The following is a 22610-nucleotide window of genomic DNA, read 5'->3' as shown; positions in this document are numbered from 1 at the left end:
AGGGCAACGGTGTCTAGATGGAATTTGTATTGTTGTCCTGGCAACGTGACCTTCTTTTGGAACACCATTATTTTATCCTTACTGAGATTTACTGTCAGGGCCCAGGTCTGTCAGGGCCCAGGTCTGTCAGGGCCCAGGTCTGTCAGGGCCCAGGTCTGTCAGGGCCCAGGTCTGTCAGGGCCCAGGTCTGTCAGGGCCCAGGTCTGTCAGGGCCCAGGTCTGTCAGGGCCCAGGTCTGTCAGGGCCCAGGTCTGTCAGGGCCCAGGTCTGCCAGGGCCCAGGTCTGCCAGGGCCCAGGTCTGTCAGGGCCCAGGTCTGCCAGGGCCCAGGTCTGTCAGGGCCCAGGTCTGTCAGGGCCCAGGTCTGTCAGGGCCCAGGTCTGTCAGGGCCCAGGTCTGTCAGGGCCCAGGTCTGCCAGGGCCCAGGTCTGCCAGGGCCCAGGTCTGCCAGGGCCCAGGTCTGTCAGGGCCCAGGTCTGTCAGGGCCCAGGTCTGCCAGGGCCCAGGTCTGCCAGGGCCCAGGTCTGCCAGGGCCCAGGTCTGACAGAGTCTGTGCAGAAGATCTAGGTGCTGCTGTAGGCCCTCAATGGTTGGGGACAGAAGCACCAGATCATCAGCAAAGAGTAGATATTTGACTTTCAGATTCTAGTAGGGTGATGCTGGGTGCTGCAGACTGTTCTAGTGCCCTCACCAATTCGTTGATATATATGTTGAAAAGGGTGGGACTTAAGCTGCATCCCTGTCTCACCCCACGGCTCTGTGGGAAGAAATGTGTGTTTTTTTTTACATTTTAACCGCTTGTTGTTTGTGTACATGGATTTTATGTCGGACATCCCTTTCCATCCATTTGTATAGCAGACCGCCATGGCAAATTGAGTCAACTGCTTTTTTGAAATCAACAAAGCCTGAGAAGACTTTGGCTTTGTTTTGGTCTGTTTGTTTGTAAATTAGGGTGTGCAGGGTGGATATGTGGTCTGTCGTACGGTAATTTGGTAAAAAGCAAATTTGACATTTGCTCAGTACATTGTTTTCACTTATTGTTCACCTAACATATTTTTTTACACTATTGGTTAGAGCCTGTAAGTAAGCATTTCACTGGAAGGTCTACACCTGTTGTATTTGGCGCACGTGACAAATAAACTTTGATTTGAAGTCTGCTGTAAATGATAATGCAGAGGATTTTCCCAAGGTTTCTGTTGACTCATATCCCACTGTAGTTATTGGGGTCAAATTTGTCTCCAATTCGGTAGATTGGGGTGATCTGTCCTTGGTTTTAAATATTGGGGAAGATTCCAGAGCTAAGCATGATGTTAAGGAGTTTAAGTATAGCCAATTGGAATTTGTTGTCTGAATGTTTTCTAATTTCATTGAGGGTACATCAACACCATAGGCCAAATACATTGAGCTGATTTCTGACTTGCTGTTCCTTCTTTTTCCATAGTGTATTTCTGTATTGTTTTAGTGATTCACCATAGTGAAGGTGTAGACTCAGGTTTACTGGGTCTCTATATTTTTGCTTGGATAGGTTTCTCAATTTCTTTCTTCGGTTTTTGCATTCTTCATCAAACCATTTGTCATTGTTGTTTATTTTCTTCGGTTTTCTGTTTGAAATGTTTAGATTTGACAGGGAAGCTGAGAGGTCAAATACACTGTTTAGATTTTCTACTGCCAAGTTTACACCTTCACTATTACAGTGGAATGTTTTGTCCAGGAAGTTGTCTGAAAGGGATTGAATGTGTTGTTGCCTAATTGTTTTTTGGGAGGTTTCCACACTACTTTCCTTCCATCTATAGCATTTCTTAATATTATTCAGATCCTTGGATTTGATGCCTCATGATTGAGTATTGCTCTGTTCAAGTAAACTGTGGTTTTGCTGTGATCTGATAGGGGTGTCAGTGGGCTGACTGTGAACACTCTCAGAGACTCTGGGTTGAGGTCAGTGATAAAGTATTCTACAGTACTACTGCCAAGAGATGAGTTATAAGTGTACCTACCATAGGAGTCCCCTCGAAATCTACCATTAACTATGTACATACCCAGCGTGCGACAGAGCTGCAGTAGTTGTGACACGTTTTTGTTAGTTATGTTGTCGTAGTTGTGCCTAGGTGGGCATGTGGGGGTGGTAATGCTTTACCTCCAGATAGGTGATTGTCCCCCTGTGTGCTGAGGGTGTCAGGTTCTTGTCCAGTTCTGGCATTTAGGTCGCAACAGACTAGTACATGTCCCTGTACCTGGAAATGATTGACTTCCCCCTCCAGGGTGGAGAAGCTGTCTTCATTAAAGTATAGGGATTCTAGTGGGGGGGAATAATTGTAGGTAGCACAGAGGAGGACATTTTTCTCTGTTAAGATCATTTCCTTTTGAATTTCTAACCAAAGTGAGTTGAGTTAGGTCTGCTCTATATCAAATGAGCATACCCCTTCCCTGTGTGTCCCTTCCCTGTTTCACGCCTGGTAGTTTGGTTAATCGGACCACCAGCTCTCTGTAACCTAGAGGAAAACCAGTGGGTCCATCTCCTCTATACCATGTTTCTTGTAGCATGACAATGTCTGTGTCCAGGTTCCTGATCTTTAGGCCAAAGGCAGATGACCTCAGGCCTTGGATATTCCAGGATGAGATTGTGTCCAATGTTGTAAGTTGTGTGGTTTGTCTTCAAACCAGTAAACTCTCTCTCTCACTCACTCACTCACTCACTCACTCCTCTCTCTGTATCTCACTCACTCACTCCTCTCTCTCACTCACTCACTCAGTCTCAGTCTGTCTGTCTCTCACTCACTCACTCAGTCTGTCTCTCACTCACTCCTCTCTCTCACTCACTCACTCAGTCTGTCTCTCACTCACTCCTCTCTCTCACTCACACACTCAGTCTCTCAGTCCACTCTCTCTCTCACTCACACACTCAGTCTCTCTCCTCTCTCTCTCTCTCTCTCTCTCTCTCTGTCAGTCAGTCTCTCACTCACTCACTCACTCACTTTTCTCTCTCTCTCTCTCTCTCTCTCTCGTCTCACTCACTCAGTCTCCCACTCACTTTTCTCTCTCTCTCTCTCTCTCTCTCTCACTCACTCACTCACTCACTCGCTAAATCACTCACTCACACACTCACTCACTCAGTCTGTCACTCACTCACACACTCACTCACTCACCTCAATCTTTCTCTCTCTCTCCCACTCACTCACTCAGTCTCTCTCTCACTCACTCACTCAGTCTCTCCCTCAATCTTTCTCTCTCTCTCTCTCACTCACTCACTCACTGTCTCACTCACTCAGTCTCTCTCTCACTCACTGTCTCTCTCTCACTCACTCAGTCTGTCACTCACACACTCACTCACTCACTCACTCAGTCTGTCTCTCACTCACTCACTGCATCCTCATTCTTCTCCCAAAGTGCTAAGACTTCCTGTCATGGATTCAAAATAACTTCCTTAAACCAATGATTACACCAAAGCAAAGCTTTTAAATCCATGATGGAAGTGTGCAAGTCCACACTTCGGAAGAAGGGTGGAGAATAGGGATGAACTGGATATCAGTGGTCTGGGCGGGTCCATCCAGAGTAGAGATCTAGGATCAGTTATTTCCATGTCCATGTAACCTTTTCCCTTGTGATTTATAAACTGCAAAACTGGTCCCAAATCAGCACTTGATACATCCAGTATGCACTTAGGTTGGGAAACCAGTGGGCCTGGGCCGTCAAGAGTAGAGAGAGAGTTAGAGGGCGATGAAAAAGCCTCATATTATTAATGTCACAGTCACTAGCCAGTAATTCAACAAAATAACTAGGGCCTCAGGCTTCTTGTTCTCCAGTTGTTAATGAGTCAATGCTGCTTATCAGTCATCATTGCTGACAGGATAGGTAGAGCCTCCCTCCCTGCCTGCCGGCCGGCCTGCCTCCCTCCACCCACTCACTGTTGTGGAGGTACCAGGCCTGTCTGTGTATTAGTCTTCATCCCAAATGGCACCCTATTCCCCATTTAGTACACTACTTTTGACAGGAATCCGTCCATTTGGGGGCGAACTTAGCGACATGTTTCCCATCAGCCCTGGCCTGGTCTGGCTGGCACACAAGGATGCCCAGTCAGCATCTGCCTCTCAAATGGCATCCTATTCCCTATATAGTGCTCATTTAGTACACTACTTTTGACAGGAATCCGTCCATTTGGGGGCGAACTTAGCGACATGTTTCCCATCAGCCCTGGCCTGGTCTGGCTGGCACACAAGGATGCCCAGTCAGCATCTGCCTCTCAAATGGCATCCTATTCCCTATATAGTGCACTACTTTTGACCAGAGTAGTGCACTATATAGGGAACATCATGCCATTTGGGACGCAGAGAGTCGGTCAACAAACAGGACGTCACCCTGGCCTGACGTAACTAGGTTAGAGATACAGAACCAGAGCTGTCTCTCAAAACAGCACCCTATTCCCTATATTCGCTCTGGTCAAAAGTAGTGCACTATACAGGGAATAGGGTGCCATTTAGGACCAACACTCAGTCAGCCAGTCATCAACAATAAATAGCACAAACTGGAAATTAGTGGTTCTTTCAGGAGGCCTGTGTTCTGCCAGAACTCGATTCCCTGAGCAAACTAAAGTGAACTGCTGGCACAGAACACAGAGGCCCTCCCTCCCTCCCTCCTGCCTTCCCTCCCTCCGTCCGGCCTGTAAATTTCACCCACATTAATGATTGGTCTACACCCATCATTTCATCTGTATTCATTATTGGTCACAGCTGGAAGTGCAGCCTCTCTCTGCCCCACTCAATCCAGCGGTCCGTTGCCCAGACGCCAGAGAGAGAATACACTGAGGAAAATAAACGATTAATCACGTTGTGTTGTGGTCTTGAGATGACACAATGGGTGCGTCTGAAATACCACCCTATTCCCTATATGGTGCACTATTTTGACCAGAGCCCTATGGGCCCTGTTTCCAATGGCCTTATGAGCCCTTGCTAAAAGAAGTGCACTACACAGGGAATAGGGTGTCATTTGATTCACAGACATTATTCCCTGAGGTCTCCACTGAGAAGGGGCACAGTCAGTGACGGGAAGTGTGTGTGTGTGTGTGTGTGTGTGTGTGTGTGTGTGTGTGTGTGTGTGTGTGTGTGTGTGTCATGCTGTGCGCTTATGAGTGCTACAGCGGGTGGCCACGACACCCTGGCCTGAGGTAACTTGGTTAGTGATACAGAACAGAGTTGCTTTCCAAATGATACGCTGTTTCCTATATAGTGCACTACTTTTACCCAGGGTCCATAGTTTATCCATAAGGCTTTGGTCAAAAGTAGTGCACTGTATAGCGAATAGGGTACCGTTTGGTACTCAGTCTTGGCCAATCACAGCTCTAATCTGTAGCCTTCAGAGAGCCAGTCCAGTTGAACTGTTCCACTACACATCCAGCTGTGGAGAATAGATACTGTACACAATTAGAGGCTCTCTGTATAGGGGCCCAGCACAGACAAACAGCGTTGTTCTTCCCTGACTCTGACACGCTGCTCATATGGGGATTCCTTCTGCATCAAATGTTTAAATGAGCGCCGAGTCGCTGACTTATGTGAGCTCTCACTTGTATTGTTTTGCTAATATTATTGATGAGCATTTTGTTTCGGGGAGGATGAAAACAAGACACAGCAATAACATGGAGGTTTTGAAAGCATGAAAGAAGCAAGTATAGATTTTGAGACATGTTGTAGTGACAGACAGGCTTGGTCCATCTGATCGTTCATCTGTAGTCATTGATCTGCCATACTAATCGTTTTTCCTCTCTGAAACATAACATTGCATTATTTATGCTAAGTAGGCCCTTCTGTTCGGGCAATTTAAAATGAACTGCCCATTCACCGGCCACTACCGGCCATTATTGGAGCCTCTCTCCCATTCCTCTCCATCTCCCCCTCTCTCCATATATCTAGGTCTGCATCCCAAAGGGCACCATCCCCCCCCCCCCCCCCCCCCCCCCCCATGAGCCTCAGGTCAAAAGTAGTGCACTACATTGGGAATAGGTTGCCATTTGGGGTGCAGGCACCCAGCTACCAGGCACCCAGTTACCAGGCACCCAGTTACCAGGCACCCAGTTACCAGGCACCCAGTTACCAGGCACCCAGTTACCAGGCACCCAGTTACCAGGCACCCAGTTACCAGGCACCCAGGTAGCAGGCACCCAGTTAGCAGGCACCCAGCTACCAGGCACCCAGCTACCAGGCACCCAGTTACCAGGCACCCAGTTACCAGGCACCCAGTTAGCAGGCACCCAGTTAGCAGGCACCCAGTTAGCAGGCACCCAGCTACCAGGCACCCAGCTACCAGGCACCCAGTTACCAGGCACCCAGTTACCAGGCACCCAGTTACCAGGCATCCAGTTAGCAGGCACCCAGTTAGCAGGCACCCAGTTAGCAGGCACCCAGTTACCAGGCACCCAGTTACCAGGCACCCAGTTACCAGGCACCCAGTTAGCAGGCACCCAGTTAGCAGGCACCCAGTTAGCAGGCACCCAGTTACCAGGCACCCAGTTACCAGGCACCCAGTTAGCAGACACCCAGTTACCAGGCACCCAGTTACCAGGCAGCACAGCTGTGTCATAGTTTAGGTCAGACACACAACATTAAACCAGATGTACCTTTTAAAAGGGGCAATCTGAGATTAGAAAAACAACAAAGCAGTAACCCTAAACAGCTGAAGGATGGGTCTGGAGAAATGTAAAGCCCAAAAATCAGCTAGATTATTCAAGAATCAATGGCTATACTGCATATTTTTTTTTACATTTAACAAAAAAAACATTTCAATCATTAATTTAATGTATGTACCAATCACAGAAAAAACGACTAGACAACCAGATTTACCAGAGTCCCAGTTGATGGACAGTAGTGCAAAACCGCTCTTAGCTACAAACAACAAGGGCCAGTGATTCCATTGGTTTGTTCTTGCATGGTCAATTCTGCACCAATACAAACCCTAATCGAATGTGACATATTTCTGAATGTGAGAAGTCCTTTTTGCAAAACTCGTGTTAAATTGCCAAAATAATCTCTACGTGAAGAATCACACACATTTTAAGGTCTACGCCCTCTCAGGTTCATACATCAGGACTTGATTATCTTTCTGCATCTCATCAATGTCTTGAATTTGATAATTGCAATCTTCGTTTCTATTTGATTTCATTAGCATGTTCCCAACACTGACCTCGGTCACATCCCAAGTGCCACCCTATTTCCGACGTAGTGCACTACTTTTAACCAGAGCTCTATTGGCCCTGGTCAAAAGTAGTGCCCTATATAGGGAATAGGGTGGCACTTGGGACGAGCCCTCATCTCAGTATCTGCATAAATTTGTTTACCATTGCTACCCCACAGCAGTATACAGTACAGCTTCTCACTGACTCACATTGGCCACTCCTCCAACTGCTCTATACACATTTCTCATGCAGAAGCACAGAAAAAAAATACAATTATGCATAATTCAACAACAGACAGTGAAAACAGCTGATGTAGTTAAAGTAGGTGCGTGTGTTTGCATGCTTTTAAATTCCTGGGGTTCTGTGTGGGTGCACATCACATCTGCAAGAGTGAGCATATTGACGTGAGATAATATAGGCTACTGTGTGTCTGAGTTGGGCTGAATAAGTAACACTGCCAACTCTAGTCCACATGTAATCCCTGCATGGGAAACCAGGGATCGCTCCCCAGTCCAAGATTCTGTCTCCCCAAATCTATGTATCCTACTGTCTGAATAAATACAAAATACATCAAAAATATATACTTGTAAATAATGTATACATATAAAAAAAAAATGATATAGGGTACTGTTTTGTAGTGTTAGTGAGACTGTTACAGTGGTTAATCTGTGAGACTGTTACAGTGGTTAATCTGTGAGACTGTAACAGTGGTTAGTCTGTGGGACTGTTACAGTGGTTAGTCTGTGGGACTGTTACAGTGGTTAATCTGTGAGACTGTAACAGTGGTTAGTCTGTGGGACTGTTACAGTGGTTAGTCTGTGGGATTAGTGAGACTGTTACAGTGGTTAATATGTGGGACTGTAACAGTGGTTAATCTGTGGGACTGTAACAGTGGTTAATCTGTGGGACTGTAACAGTGGTTAGTCTGTGGGACTGTAACAGTGGTTAATCTGTGAGACTGTAACAGTGGTTAATCTGTGAGACTGTAACAGTGGTTAGTCTGTGGGACTGTAACAGTGGTTAGTCTGTGGGATTAGTGAGACTGTTACAGTGGTTAATATGTGGGACTGTAACAGTGGTTAATCTGTGGGACTGTAACAGTGGTTAATCTGTGAGACTGTAACAGTGGTTAATCTGTGAGACTGTAACAGTGGTTAGTCTGTGGGACTGTAACAGTGGTTAGTCTGTGGGACTGTAACAGTGGTTAATCTGTGGGATTGTAACAGTGGTTAGTCTGTGGGACTGTTACAGTGGTTAGTCTGTGGGACTGTAACAGTGGTTAGTCTGTGGGATTAGTGAGACTGTTACAGTGGTTAGTCTGTGGGACTGTTACAGTGGTTAATCTGTGAGACTGTAACAGTGGTTAATCTGTGGGACTGTAACAGTGGTTAGTCTGTGGGACTGTAACAGTGGTTAATCTGTGAGACTGTAACAGTGGTTAATCTGTGGGACTGTAACAGTGGTTAATCTGTGGGACTGTAACAGTGGTTAATATGTGGGACTGTAACAGTGGTTAATCTGTGGAACTGTAACAGTGGTTAATCTGTGAGACTGTAACAGTGGTTAATCTGTGGGACTGTAACAGTGGTTAGTCTGTGGGACTGTAACAGTGGTTAGTCTGTGGGACTGTAACAGTGGTTAGTCTGTGGGACTGTAACAGTGGTTAGTCTGTGGGACTGTAACAGTGGTTAGTCTGTGGGACTGTTACAGTGGTTAGTCTGTGGGACTGTTACAGTGGTGAGTCTGTGAGACTGTAACAGTGGTTAGTCTGTGGGACTGTAACAGTGGTTAGTCTGTGGGACTGTAACAGTGGTTAGTCTGTGGGACTGTAACAGTGGTTAGTCTGTGGGACTGTAACAGTGGTTAGTCTGTGGGACTGTAACAGTGGTTAGTCTGTGGGACTGTTACAGTGGTTCGTCTGTGGGACTGTTACAGTGGTTAGTCTGTGGGACTGTAACAGTGGTTAGTCTGTGGGACTGTAACAGTGGTTAGTCTGTGGGACTGTAACAGTAGTTAGTCTGTGGGACTGTAACAGTGGTTAGTCTGTGGGACTGTAACAGTGGTTAGTCTGTGGGACTGTAACAGTGGTTAATCTGTGGGATTAGTGGGACTGTAACAGTGGTTAGTCTGTGGGACTGTAATAGTGGTTCATCTGTGGGATTAGTGGGACTGTAACAGTGGTTAGTCTGTGGGACTGTTACAGTGGTTAATCTGTGGGACTGTAACAGTAGTTAGTCTGTGGGACTGTTACAGTGGTTAATCTGTGGGACTGTAACAGTGGTTAATCTGTGGGACTGTAACAGTGGTTAGTCTGAGACTGTAACAGTGGTTAGTCTGTGGGATTAGTGGGACTGCAACAGTGGTTAGTCTGTGGGACTGTAACAGTGGTTAATCTGTGGGATTAGTGGGACTGTAACAGTGGTTAGTCTGTGGGACTGTTACAGTGGTTAATCTGTGGGACTGTTACAGTGGTTAATCTGTGGGACTGTAACAGTGGTTAGTCTGTGGGACTGTTACAGTGGTTAATCTGTGGGATAGTAATGTAGAACAGGGAGAGAAACTGTGTGCTTGTATCTAACCCCCATCAGTCAACAATGACTGCTCAAATCAATGAATATGAAAGGATGATTTCCTGCCAATCGTAGGGTTTTTTATTGATAGATGTGTGTGTGTCCACTGGGAGCAGTGTGTGTAACATATTGTCTCCATTGAGGGCTCTCCTAATCAAACCTCTATGGCTCTAATGATCATGCCAGGCTTACACAATAATGTGGGTGTAGCCTATTGTATGCGCGAGTGTGTGTGTGTGTGTGTGTGTGTGTGTGTGTGTGTGTGTGTGTGTGTGTGTGTGTGTGTGTGTGTGTGTGTGTGTCACACACAGACAGACCTGTGCAAGTGTAAATCACACACATTCTTCAAAAACAATAGCAGAAATTCCATTGGAGTTCAGGGGGAAAGGAGCTTGGTGACTACCTTGTAATGACACAGTAACAACTAAAAACTGAAGGGTGACAGTAGAGGAGGATGAGACTAGAGGAGGATGAGACTAGAGGAGGATGAGACTAGAGGAGGATGAGACTAGAGGAGGATGAGACTAGAGGAGGGTGAGACTAGAGGAGGGTGAGACTAGAGGAGGGTGACAGAAGAGGAGGGGGAGACTAGAGGAGGGTGACAGAAGAGGAGGGGGAGACTAGAGGAGGGTGACAGAAGAGGAGGGGGAGACTAGAGGAGGGTGACAGAAGAGGAGGGGGAGACTAGAGGAGGGTGACAGAAGAGGAGGGTAAGACTAGAGGAGGGTGAGACTAGAGGAGGGTGAGAGAAAATTCCATTGGAGTTCGGGGGGAAAGGAGCTTGGTGACTAACTTGTAATGACACAGTAACAACTAAAAACTGAAGGGTGACAGTAGAGGAGGATGAGACTAGAGGAGGATGAGACTAGAGGAGGATGAGACTAGAGGAGGATGAGACTAGAGGAGGGTGAGACTAGAGGAGGATGAGACTAGAGGAGGGTGAGACTAGAGGAGGATGAGACTAGAGGAGGATGAGACTAGAGGAGGATGAGACTAGAGGAGGATGAGACTAGAGGAGGATGAGACTAGAGGAGGGTGAGACTAGAGGATCGTGAGACTAAAGGAGGGTGACAGAAGAGGAGGGGGAGACTAGAGGAGGATGAGACTAGAGGAGGATGAGACTAGAGGAGGGTGAGACTAGAGGATCGTGAGACTAGAGGAGGGTGACAGAAGAGGAGGGGGAGACTAGAGGAGGGTGACAGAAGAGGAGGGGGAGACTAGAGGAGGGTGACAGAAGAGGAGGGGGAGACTAGAGGAGGGTGACAGAAGAGGAAGGGGAGACTAGAGGAGGGTGACAGAAGAGGAGGGGGAGACTAGAGGAGGGTGACAGAAGAGGAGGGGGAGACTAGAGGAGGGTGACAGAAGAGGAGGGTAAGACTAGAGGAGGGTGAGACTAGAGGAGGGTGAGAGAAGAGGAGGGGGAGACTAGAGGATCGTGAGACTAGAGGAGGGGGAGAGAAGAGGAGGGGGAGACAAGAGGATCGTGAGACTAGAGGAGGGTGAGACTAGAGGAGGCTGAGAATAGAGGAGGCTGAGAATAGAGGAGGGTGAGACTAGAGGATTGAGAGTCTAGAGGAGGGTGACAGAAGAGGAGGGTGAGACTAGAGGAGGGTGACAGAAGAGGAGGGTGAGACTAGAGGAGGGTGAGAATAGAGGAGGGTGACAGAAGAGGAGGGTGAGACTAGAGTAGGGTGAGACTAGAGTAGGGTGAGAATAGAGGAGGGTGAGAATAGAGGATCGTGAGACTAGAGGAGGGTGACATAAGAGGAGGGTGAGACTAGAGGAGGGTGAGAATAGAGGAGGGTGACAGAAGAGGAGGGTGAGACTAGAGTAGGGTGAGAATAGAGGAGGGTGAGAATAGAGGAGGGTGAGAATAGACGAGGGTGAGACTAGACGAGGGTGAGACTAGACGAGGGTGACAGTAGAGGAGGGTGACAGTAGAGGAGGGTGACAGAAGACAAGGGTGAGAGTAGAGGGTGACAGTAGAGGAGAGTGACAGTAGAGGATGGTGAGACTAGGAGGGTGACAGTAGAGTAGGGTGAGAGTAGAGGGTGACAGTAGAGGAGGGTGAGACTAGGAGGGTGTGAGTAGAGGAGGGTGACAGTAGGAGGGTGACAGTAGAGGAGGGTGAGACTAGGAGGGTGACCGTAGAGGAGGGTGACAGTAGAGGAGGGTGAAAGTAGAGGAGGGTGACAGTAGAGGAGGGTGACAGTAGAAGATTAGAGTAGAGAAGGATGAGAGTAGTAGAGGAGGGTGAAACTTGAAAAGGGTGAGAGTAGAAGAGGATGAGAGTATAGGAGGGTGACAGTAGAGGAGAGTGACAGTAGAGGAGGGTGACAGTAGAGGAGGGTGACCGTAGAGAAGACTAGAAGAGGGTGAGACTAGAGGAGAGTGAGACTAGAAGAGGGTGAGACTAGAAGAGTGTGAGACTAGAGGAGGTTGAGAGTAGAGGAGGGTGACAGTAGAAGAGGGTGACAGTAGAGGAGAGGAGGGTCACAGGAGAGGAGAGGAGGATCACAGGAGAGGATGAGAGTAGAGGAGGGTGAGAGTAGAGGAGGGTGACAGTAGAGAAGACTAGAAGAGGGTGAGACTAGGAGGGTGTGAGTAGAGGAGGGTGAGAGTAGGAGGGTGACAGTAGAGGAGGGTGAGACTAGGAGGGTGACAGTAGAGGAGGGTGACAGTAGAGGAGGGTGACAGTAGAGGAGGGTGACAGTAGAGGAGGGTGACAGTAGAAGATGAGTAGAGAAGGATGAGAGTAGTAGAGGAGGGTGAAACTGGAAAAGGGTGAGAGTAGAAGAGGATGAGAGTATAGGAGGGTGACAGTAGAGGAGAGTGACAGTAGAGGAGGGTGACAGTAGAGGAGGGTGACCGTAGAGAAGACTAGAAGAGGGTGAGACTAGAGGAGGGTGAGACTAGAAGAGGGTGAGACTAGAAGAGGGTGAGACTAGAAGAGGGTGAGACTAGAAGAGTGTGAGACTAGAGGAGGTTGAGAGTAGAGGAGGGTGACAGTAGAGGGTGAGAGTAGAATAGGGTGAGAGTAGAATAGGGTGACAGTAGAAGAGGGTGAAAGTAGACGAGGGTGACAGTAGACGAGGGTGACAGTAGACGAGGGTGAGAGTAGACGAGGGTGAGAGTAGACGAGGGTGAGAGTAGAAGAGGGTGAGAGTAGAGGAGGGTGAGAATAGACGAGGGTGAGACTAGACGAGGGTGAGACTAGACGAGGGTGACAGTAGAGGAGGGTGACAGTAGAGGAGGGTGACAGAAGACAAGGGTGAGAGTAGAGGGTGACAGTAGAGGAGAGTGACAGTAGAGGATGGTGAGACTAAGAGGGTGACAGTAGAGTAGGGTGAGAGTAGAGGGTGACAGTAGAGGAGGGTGAGACTAGGAGGGTGTGAGTAGAGGAGGGTGACAGTAGGAGGGTGACAGTAGAGGAGGGTGACAGTAGAGGAGGGTGAGACTAGGAGGGTGACCGTAGAGGAGGGTGACAGTAGAGGAGGGTGAAAGTAGAGGAGGGTGACAGTAGAGGAGGGTGACAGTAGAAGATTAGAGTAGAGAAGGATGAGAGTAGTAGAGGAGGGTGAAACTTGAAAAGGGTGAGAGTAGAAGAGGATGAGAGTATAGGAGGGTGACAGTAGAGGAGAGTGACAGTAGAGGAGGGTGACAGTAGAGGAGGGTGACCGTAGAGAAGACTAGAAGAGGGTGAGACTAGAGGAGAGTGAGACTAGAAGAGGGTGAGACTAGAAGAGTGTGAGACTAGAGGAGGTTGAGAGTAGAGGAGGGTGACAGTAGAAGAGGGTGACAGTAGAGGAGAGGAGGGTCACAGGAGAGGAGAGGAGGGTCACAGGAGAGGATGAGAGTAGAGGAGGGTGAGAGTAGAGGAGGGTGACAGTAGAGAAGACTAGAAGAGGGTGAGACTAGGAGGGTGTGAGTAGAGGAGGGTGACAGTAGAGGAGGGTGAGACTAGGAGGGTGACAGTAGAGGAGGGTGACAGTAGAGGAGGGTGACAGTAGAGGAGGGTGACAGTAGAGGAGGGTGACAGTAGAAGATGAGTAGAGAAGGATGAGAGTAGTAGAGGAGGGTGAAACTGGAAAAGGGTGAGAGTAGAAGAGGATGAGAGTATAGGAGGGTGACAGTAGAGGAGAGTGACAGTAGAGGAGGGTGACAGTAGAGGAGGGTGACCGTAGAGAAGACTAGAAGAGGGTGAGACTAGAGGAGGGTGAGACTAGAAGAGGGTGAGACTAGAGGAGGGTGAGACTAGAAGAGGGTGATACTAGAAGAGGGTGAGACTAGAATAGTGTGAGACTAGAGGAGGTTGAGAGTAAAAGAGGGTGACAGTAGAGGAGAGGAGGGTCACAGGAGAGGATGAGAGTAGAGGAGGGTGAGAGTAGAGGAGGGTGACAGTAGAGAAGACTAGACGAGGGTGAGACTAGAGGAGGGTGAGACTAGAAGAGGGTGAGACTAGAAGAGGGTGAGACTAGAAGAGGGTGAGACTAGAAGAGTGTGAGACTAGAGGAGGTTGAGAGTAGAGGAGGGTGACAGTAGAGGGTGAGAGTAGAATAGGGTGAGAGTAGAATAGGGTGACAGTAGAAGAGGGTGACAGTAGACGAGGGTGACAGTAGACGAGGGTGAGAGTAGACGAGGGTGAGAGTAGACGAGGGTGAGAGTAGAAGAGGGTGAGAGTAGAAGAGGGTGAGAGTAGAGAAGGGTGAGAGTAGAGAAGGGTGAGACTATCCTAGAGGTAATGAGAGAGATTCTTACCAAAGACAATGAAGTTGCTCTGAACAGAGGCTGCCAGTAGTGTCAATAAACTCAGAGTCCATAGATTTGGGACCAGGTAAGAAGGGAATGCCATGGTTGGTTGGTTCGTCTCAATCCTCGGGAGGTTTAGGCAGGGTGCAGGGGAGAGGAGCACGGGAGTGTTACCTGCGGGGGGAGAGGAGCACCAGAGTGTTACCTGCGGGGGGAGCACCGGAGTGTTCGTTACCTGCGGGGGGAGAGGAGCACCGGAGTGTTACCTGCGGGGGGAGAGGAGCACCGGAGTGTTACCTGCGGGGGGAGAAGAGAGTAGCACTGGAGCTACCTGTCGGAGGAGGTCGATAAAACAAGAACAAGCCGTTCGGGATAAATTGGTTGCGTTCTGATCGGTTGGCGGGTGCTTAATGCACTTTTGGAGATCGTTGCTCACGCGCTTCTCCGTGGGTTTCGTAGATCTGCTGCCTGTGTCATATCGTACCGGGAGCGACGCGGTGATCGAGCCTACCACCGTAAAAGGCAACGTTCTAAATCACTAAGGGCGGAAAATCAGTGTGGGCTGTCATTACCCTAAATGTATTCAATTGATGTCTAAATGTATTCAAGCTCTGGAGTATAAGTGGGATGTTTTCTGGGCCCAAAACAACTCTAGTTAATTACAAATATCACAAATGAACCAAATCCAAATTCCCCTTGTTGGCCAAGCAAAACGTCGGAATGGACAGCAAAATGCTTGCACCTGTCGCCCGCTGAGAATTGCCTGACGGTGCTTCTCTCCTCACATGACACAGATGTAGCACACACTGTGTCACTATAATACCCTCAGCCTCTCACACACACACACACTGAAATAGCCTTACATGGCGGCCGAGCCAAGGCTAGGATCTATCCTCGATATTCTCCTTCGCCATTCGGTTCAGCGCGGGCCATGGCTAGAGAGAGGTTGCCAGTGGGACGGACGGGCGGGCGAATAGGGCGGGGATATGATGGGGGGGGGTGCCGATGAAAAAACAGAACTGATTTGTAGAACAACGTTAGTGCTGATCACCACCTTTAAGGGGTTGGATAAATCCAATCTAAAGATAGGTCCTATAGTCCAGTGGTTCCCAACCTTGGGTACTAGGACCCCTAGGAGCACTTGGCCTGTCCAAAGGGGGTACTTGAGAAGTCTCATGAGACCATAGGTCTGCTGGTAAAATGCACATGGGGGGGTACTTCAGGGGTCCTCGGGCAGAGCTACATGCAGTTAGTGGCAGGCTACAGTAACCGGGAAAGGATGGGAACCACTGCTACAGCCCAGAAGGCACCTGCAATGCTGCTGGATGCCGCGTAGAAACGAGGAAGGAGCCCGGTATGGTTTATCGTGCCTCCTCCTTTCCCTAGCCTGCCTATACGTAGAAATGAAGGCGCACACCGTTGTAGATTGTAGTAACACGACCAATGATAAAAGCCTTGCATGCAGGAAAGGGAGGGGAGAGATGGCGAGGCATAACGTAGCCTACAGTCCAATAACAAAAAGCATATTCGCACTAAATTATACAACGCGTCTAGTATTGTATTCCCGGGTCAAGATAATGCTTTATCTCCAGCACCTGCCAGTAGCCTAGGCAACTGGGTGAGGCGCACGCAGGAACATTCCAGGACACGAAAGCATAGTATTTACAACAGTGACAGGTGTCGATCGTTTGTTACAGCCCGGACACAGCCAACAACAGTAATATTGTTAGGGACATAACAGTATACACACCGAAATAGGCCTGCCTCTGGATTCTCGATCCTGAACGGATAGGCTATTTGTCACCGTTGGTTCTGGAAGTGGTCCCTGTATTGCAGGAAAACTGGCGCTTGCTCTGATGCCTCCCTGGATCTGTCTATATTGACTTTTTCCTTCCTTCTTCGGATTGTTGTTTTTCTAGCTGTTCCCTCTCTCTCTCTCCACGGCTACCGTTTACTGCAGCAAAAACAGTCTGTCTGAAAGAAAGGAGGTGGCGTGTGGAGGGGGAGGGAGCGAGGGGGAGGGGACTTTAATACGATTTGGCCCGTACCATTCGGATAAGAGGGCAAGAGCATACTGCCTGGGAGAGGGATATACATGCAGGGCAGATAGAAATAGATACACTATGAAAAAAAGTATGTGGACACCCCTTCAAATCTGTGGATTCGGATATTTCAGCCACACCCGTTGCTGACAGGTGTATAAAATCGACCACAGGCCATGCAATCTCCACAGACAAACAGAGCTGCCGGGTCAATTGTAAGTGCTGTTATTGTGAAGTAGAAACATCTAGGAGCAACAACAGCTCAGCCGCAAAGTGGTCGGCCACACAAGCTCAGAGAAGGGGACTGCCAATGTTGTGCTTAAAAATCGTCTGTCTTCTGTTGCAATAATCACTACCGAGTTCCAAACTGTTTTCTGGAAGCAACATCAGCACAAAGAACTGTTCATTGGGAGCTTCATGAAATGGGTTTCCATGACCGAGCAGCTGCACACAAGCCTAAGATCACCATGTACGATGCCAAGCATCAGCTGGAGTGTCACCATTGGACCAGTGTAAACGTGTTTTCTGGAGTGATGAATCACACTTCACAATCTGTCAGTCCGACGAACGAATCTGTGTTTGGCGGATGCCAGGAGAACGTTACCTGCCAGAACGCAGAGTGCCAACTATAACGTTTGGTGGAGGAGGAATAATGGCCTGGGCTGTTTTTCATGGTTCGGACTAGGCCTCTTAGTTCCAGTGAAGGGAAATATTAATGCTACAGCATGCAATGACATTCTAAACGATTTTGTGCTTCCAACTTTGTGGCAACAGCTTGGGGAAGCCCCTTTCCTGTTTCAGCATAGCAATGCCCCCGTGCACAAAGTGAGTTCCATACAGAAATGGTTTGTCAAGGTTGGTGTGGAAGACCTTGACTGGCCTGCACAGAGCCCTGACCTCAACCCCATCAAACACCTTTGGGATGAATCGTAAGGCCGACTGCGAGCCAGGTCTAATCGCCCAACATCAGTGCGCGACCTCACTATTGCTCTTGTGTCTGAATGGAAGTAAGTCCCCGCAGCAATGTTCCAACGTCTAGTAGAAAGCCTTCCCAGAAGAGTGGAGGCTGTGATTTTGGAATGAGATTTTAGACAACCAGGTGTCCACATACTTTTGGTCATATAGTGTATATTGGAGAAAGAAAAACTGAGATGTCATATTCATATAGACTGTATCCTATGCCCAAATATGTTATTTGTCATATCATCGAAAAATAATAGGCTAATTGTTTTTTCTGAATTGTTCTTATTTTATCTAGTTTCTCTATTATTATAGATGTAATAGCCTAGTTAGTGGTAGTAGGCTAGTCCCCAATGCCCATAGATAAGAGTTAGGTCTAGCTTCATCAGTCATGAATCAATGTTTTTCTCTGCTTTCCGTTAGGGAGTAGCCTTTTTGACTGACAGCGCGAGACGTTGTCTTTCTGAGTGGAGTCACAACGCTCAAGGCCCGACAGACTGTACTGGTTGGTGGGTGTTCAGTGGAGGAGGGTGGGGTGGGGGGCGTTCAACTCGCGAGGGGATTAAGGATTAGTTTTGCATGCGGATTAGTTCGTGTGTAGGGGGAGACATGGGGTTAAAATGGTGGCTGGCGCGGAGGCACGAAAAGCCCTATCACCATAGGCGACAAGCAGAAGGCAGGAAAAAAATCCATCTTAAACTGGGCGGAGATAGGAGAGGGGATCACCAGACAGCTGAAGTAGCAGCAGGAATGTTTTTTGCTAAATGTAATGCCTCTGTTTAAAATTAAATATAGACACAGGCCTTCTTATGCCTACTCATTCCAGCTTTTATACATCCGTTATAATTCAAATGTGGTTGTTGAATTCGCTGTTAGAGAAGACTGAAATTCAAGGCTCTATACAGCAACAACAAAAAGTCACTGACGCGGCATGAGAGTGCAGGACAGCTCCAGGTGCTGAAAACAGAAGCGCACCGCCACGAGTTGTCGTTGCGCGCTCTTTCCTGTATGTATCCTCATCAGCAACATAGTGTCCTATATGTCATTTGGGCTTTTTAGAGATTATGATGACTATTATGATGATGATTTAGACCTAGAATGGTCTACTATTTAATTTGTGCAATTAAAAAACTAAAAAAACATTTGCACACGGGCGCGTGCGTGTTTGTAATGAGTCCCATGTTCAATGTGTGTTTTTGTTAATTGTTTTGTAAAATATAACTTAGACCAAATGTATAATTAAAAGACACTCATTATTGCCTATATTTAAAATTATCATAATTTCTCACATACTGGCAGTCCGAGAGGGTAGGCCTATAGCCTATTATATATTATATTGACTTGTGGATGAATGTGTGAATGAATTCAGATCACATGAAAGAAATGATACGTGGTGGAGGGGAGAGGGGGGTGAATGGAAAGAGATGGGTGTCGGGACTTAACAAAATGTTGAGCTGAAGCTGTAGTCTTCCGAGGTAAAGTGTTTGATGAGGAGAGTCAGCCTACCGAGTGCAGCATGCATTGTGCATACGTCACTGATAACGATACCCCGGTGCTGCGATGAGAACTGATTGTAAATGGAATACAATGTGTGGGCGGGAGAAACCCAAAAGCATCTATCTGTTATGGAGATTACATGTTTAATTTTAAATAAAAATGGCATTATCTAGCCGTGTATCCAGCGCCACATTTGGATACTAAGCATACATTCGAATGGACAGAATTGCTTTTATAATGCAATAAAAATTATGCTTCAATTGGCCAATTTAGTAAATTTATTTTTTCTAAAAAGCAGACCAGCTCCTTAGCAAACCCATCTCTGCCGGGACTCGAACCCGGAGCCTCTGGATTAGAAGTCCAGCGCGCTATTCCATTGCGCCACAGAGACTGAGCCTCACCATTGGATGAAAAGCGTGTTTATATTCCGCTTTTATAACGGTATTGACCATCCTCATGACATAACGCAGCATCAGGACCACTTGGCTGCTTTTCCCGGACAGACCGATAGGTGCGCATCACTATTCAGCGCCAAGATGGCGACATATGTCTCTGTTTGTTTCATCTGAGGGATAAACGAACGTCTTTGATGTAATCTATAAATCAAATCGAATTGTATTGGTCACATACACAAAATTAGCAATGTTATTGCAGGTGTAGCGAAATGCTTTAGTTCCTAGCTCCAACAGTGTAGCAGTATCTAACAATTCACAACAATACACACAAATCTAAAAGTAAAATAACGGAATTAAGAAATATATAAATATTAGGATGAGCGTAGTCGGAGCGGGATTGACTACAGTACAGTAGAATATATACATAGGACATGAGTAAAACGGTATGTAAACATTAACGTGACTGCTGTTCCATTATTAAATTGCAGTGATCCCATGTCTATGTACAAAGGGCAGCAGCCTCGACGGTGCAGAGTTGAGTAACCGGGTGGTTGCTGGCTGGTGATGGCTATTTAAGAGTCTGATGGCCTTGAAAATAAGCTGTTTTTCATTCCCTCGGTGCCAGCTTTGATGCACCTGTACTGACCTCACCTTCTGGATGATAGCGGGGTGGGCAGGTCGTGGCTCGGGTGGTTAATGTCCTTAATGATCTTTTGGCCTTCCTGTGACATTGGGTGCTCTAGGTGTCCTGGAGGGCAGGCAGTCTGCCCCCGGTGATACGTTGGGCAGACCGCACCACCCTCTGGAGAGCCCTGCGGGTGCGGGCGGTGCAGTTGCTGTACCAGCCAGTGATACAGCTCGACAGGATGCTCTCAATTGTGCATCTGTAAAGGTTTGTGAGGGTCTTACGGGCCAAGCCGAATATCTTCAGCCTCAGAGAAAAATGTATGTAATGCAGACCAATATATGTGCTCTATAAACATGGACCTGTGTTTCTGGCTATCATGTCACATGAACTACATTTTAAACTTGATTTTTTTTTATGCCTTTTCCGGAAAAGATAATTACACAAAAAAAATGAAAGAAATTGTCTGAGGATGGATCTGACATGAAAAGGGGAGAGTAATGAAAAAGCTTTTTATTTTAAGGTTAAAACCCAGGTCATGTGACATGATCGCCCAACACAGAGGGCTCCATCTGTAAAATATGATTATAAGTGTATTTGTAATAATGTAATAACTTGTAAATATCAGAAAAGCATCCGATAAAATGAGCTCTCACTCCTCTTTCAGCAAACTAAACGGTGTCAGGTAGCCTACTCTGTGCTTCCATTGAGAATGAAGAAACTATACATTTTCACACACAAAAACATGACAATATACAGGATATAAATAGCCTAGGGCTGAGCACTTCAGCTTTTACAGTTGGCCATGTATGATTGGATTACAAAAATGAAGGAATACAAATCAGTGTTCCATCATGCAAATCAGTGTTCCATCATGCAAATCAGTGTTCCATCATGCAAATCAGTGTTCCATCATTTTTTATGATATACTATTGCACCCATTTAGTGTCCTCCCAGGTGGAAATCAGTTCTTGATTACAAAGGAAGAAAGCGAACAGTCTTCAAGTCCAGATCTGAATTTTCCTGCAGTATTAGAAAGGACATTTGCAACAATCATACTAAGCAATCATGTTGGCAATGTGTGTTCTTCTGAAAATGCACAAATGCAAAAGGACAATATAATTAAGTGCAGAAAACTGCCCTTTTCATGACGGACTGACCAAATGAACACAGGTGAAAGCTATGATCCCTTATTGATGTCACTTGTTCAATCTGTGTAGATTAAGGGGAGACTGATTAAATTATTTTTAAGCCTCGAGACAATTGAGACATGGATTGTGTATGTGTGCAATTCAAAGGTTGAATGGGCAATAAAATATTTAAGTGCCTTTGAACGGGGTATGGTAGTAGGTTCCAGACGCACCGGTTTGTGTCACGAATTGCAACGCTGCTGGGTTGTTCACGCTCAACACTTTCCCCATGTGTATCAAGAATTGTCCACCACCCGAAAGACACTCAGCCAACTTGACACAACTGTGGGGATTGATGCCTTGTAGAGTCCATGTCCCAGCGAATTGAACATGTTCTGAGGGGCGAAAGAGGGGCTGTGCAACTCAATATCAGGAAGGTGTTCTTAATGTTTTGTACACTCAGCGTATAAGTTATCGTGTTGACCATCTCATTGATAATGTATTTACCAAAGCAGGTTCCGCCCCATGGGACAACATTTCACTGTTACGAAATAATATTGGAACAGTAGGTGGGTCTTTCATTGTGTTACATTCGTCATCGACTGTGCACACACAGGCCCCGTATTCCAAATGGCAACCTATTCCCTATGTAGTGCACTACATTTGACCAAAAGGGAATAGGGTATTATTTAAGACACTCGGCGCATGCACACACACTAAGGTTGAGGCCCACCATTAAGTCACAACATGGTATTCCCTTCAGACTGCAACAAACCAAACATGATTAGGTGCAGAAGGAGCTCCTGTGTGGCTCAGTGGGAGCTGAAGCCTCAGGCAACTTTGTAGCTAGTTCAGAAAACATCAATCGTTTCAAACATAATTGTGCGCACATCCAATAACACGCAGGTGTTAATGACCTCGTGGAGTAAAGACTCATATCCACAGTGGAAAATGCTGCACACAAACTGCGGGGAGAAGTCATCAATATTTCAGAAAAAAACATAACTCAAGTCACAGGCTGCCTTTTTTCTACCCAAAACGCTGTTGGTGGAGAGAAAACAACGTAATGGACTCGGATGGAGACAAAAGTTCTCCCGGAGAGGGCTACTGTAGACAGAAATGACTGGAGCTGACACACAAGAGTAAGATCTGACTGGCAAAGTGGCATTACTGGTGATTTGATGCTCTGGGTGATCTACATGAGGATCTATTGCAGATAAATGACATCACAGGTGACAGATTTAGGACACATGATGAGGTAACTCTTATCCCAAATAGCACCCCCGTTTCCCCACATAGTGCACTACTTTTGAACAGAGCCCAATGGGCATCAAGTCAAAAGTAGTGCACTTCATAGGGAGCCGTTTGTGCTGTTGACATCATTGTTCCTCCCATAATTGGTGATAAAAATGTAATCATATTCAGTTAGATAACAAACCGGGTGATGTTAGGGTCATCTTTCCAATATTTTGGTTTCATTTCTT

At 47.0% G+C, this 22610-nt stretch overlaps 1 protein-coding gene and 1 non-coding gene across 5 annotated transcripts in view; both read right to left on the bottom strand.

Moving 5' to 3' along the window:
* LOC110511052 (cell adhesion molecule 3) overlaps positions 1–16462 on the bottom strand; it is a 113673-nt gene extending 97211 nt beyond the window's left edge. For 3 of the 4 annotated variants that reach the window (XM_036986488.1, XM_036986490.1, XM_036986491.1), the window contains exons 1-2: positions 16228–16462; positions 14487–14651 (exon numbers count right to left, since the gene is read on the bottom strand). In XM_036986488.1, coding sequence (XP_036842383.1) covers positions 14487–14580 — 94 coding nt within the window. In that variant the 5' untranslated portion in view covers positions 14581–14651; positions 16228–16462. Of the gene's footprint in view, positions 1–14486; positions 14652–14682; positions 14713–16227 lie in introns of all 4 variants that reach the window. The other variant, XM_036986489.1, reaches the window with a different exon arrangement.
* A 2831-nt stretch (positions 16463–19293) lies between these two features.
* On the bottom strand, positions 19294–19367 carry trnar-ucu. Its single transcript has one exon. It is a non-coding gene; the product is annotated as a tRNA-Arg (tRNA).
* Between the last annotated feature and the right edge of the window lie 3243 nt (positions 19368–22610).

Source organism: Oncorhynchus mykiss, chromosome 8, assembly GCF_013265735.2.
Source record: "Oncorhynchus mykiss isolate Arlee chromosome 8, USDA_OmykA_1.1, whole genome shotgun sequence".
NCBI lineage: Eukaryota > Metazoa > Chordata > Actinopteri > Salmoniformes > Salmonidae > Oncorhynchus > Oncorhynchus mykiss.
The sequence above is the reverse complement of the archived record's forward strand: the minus strand, read 5'-3'. Positions and strand labels throughout refer to the sequence as shown.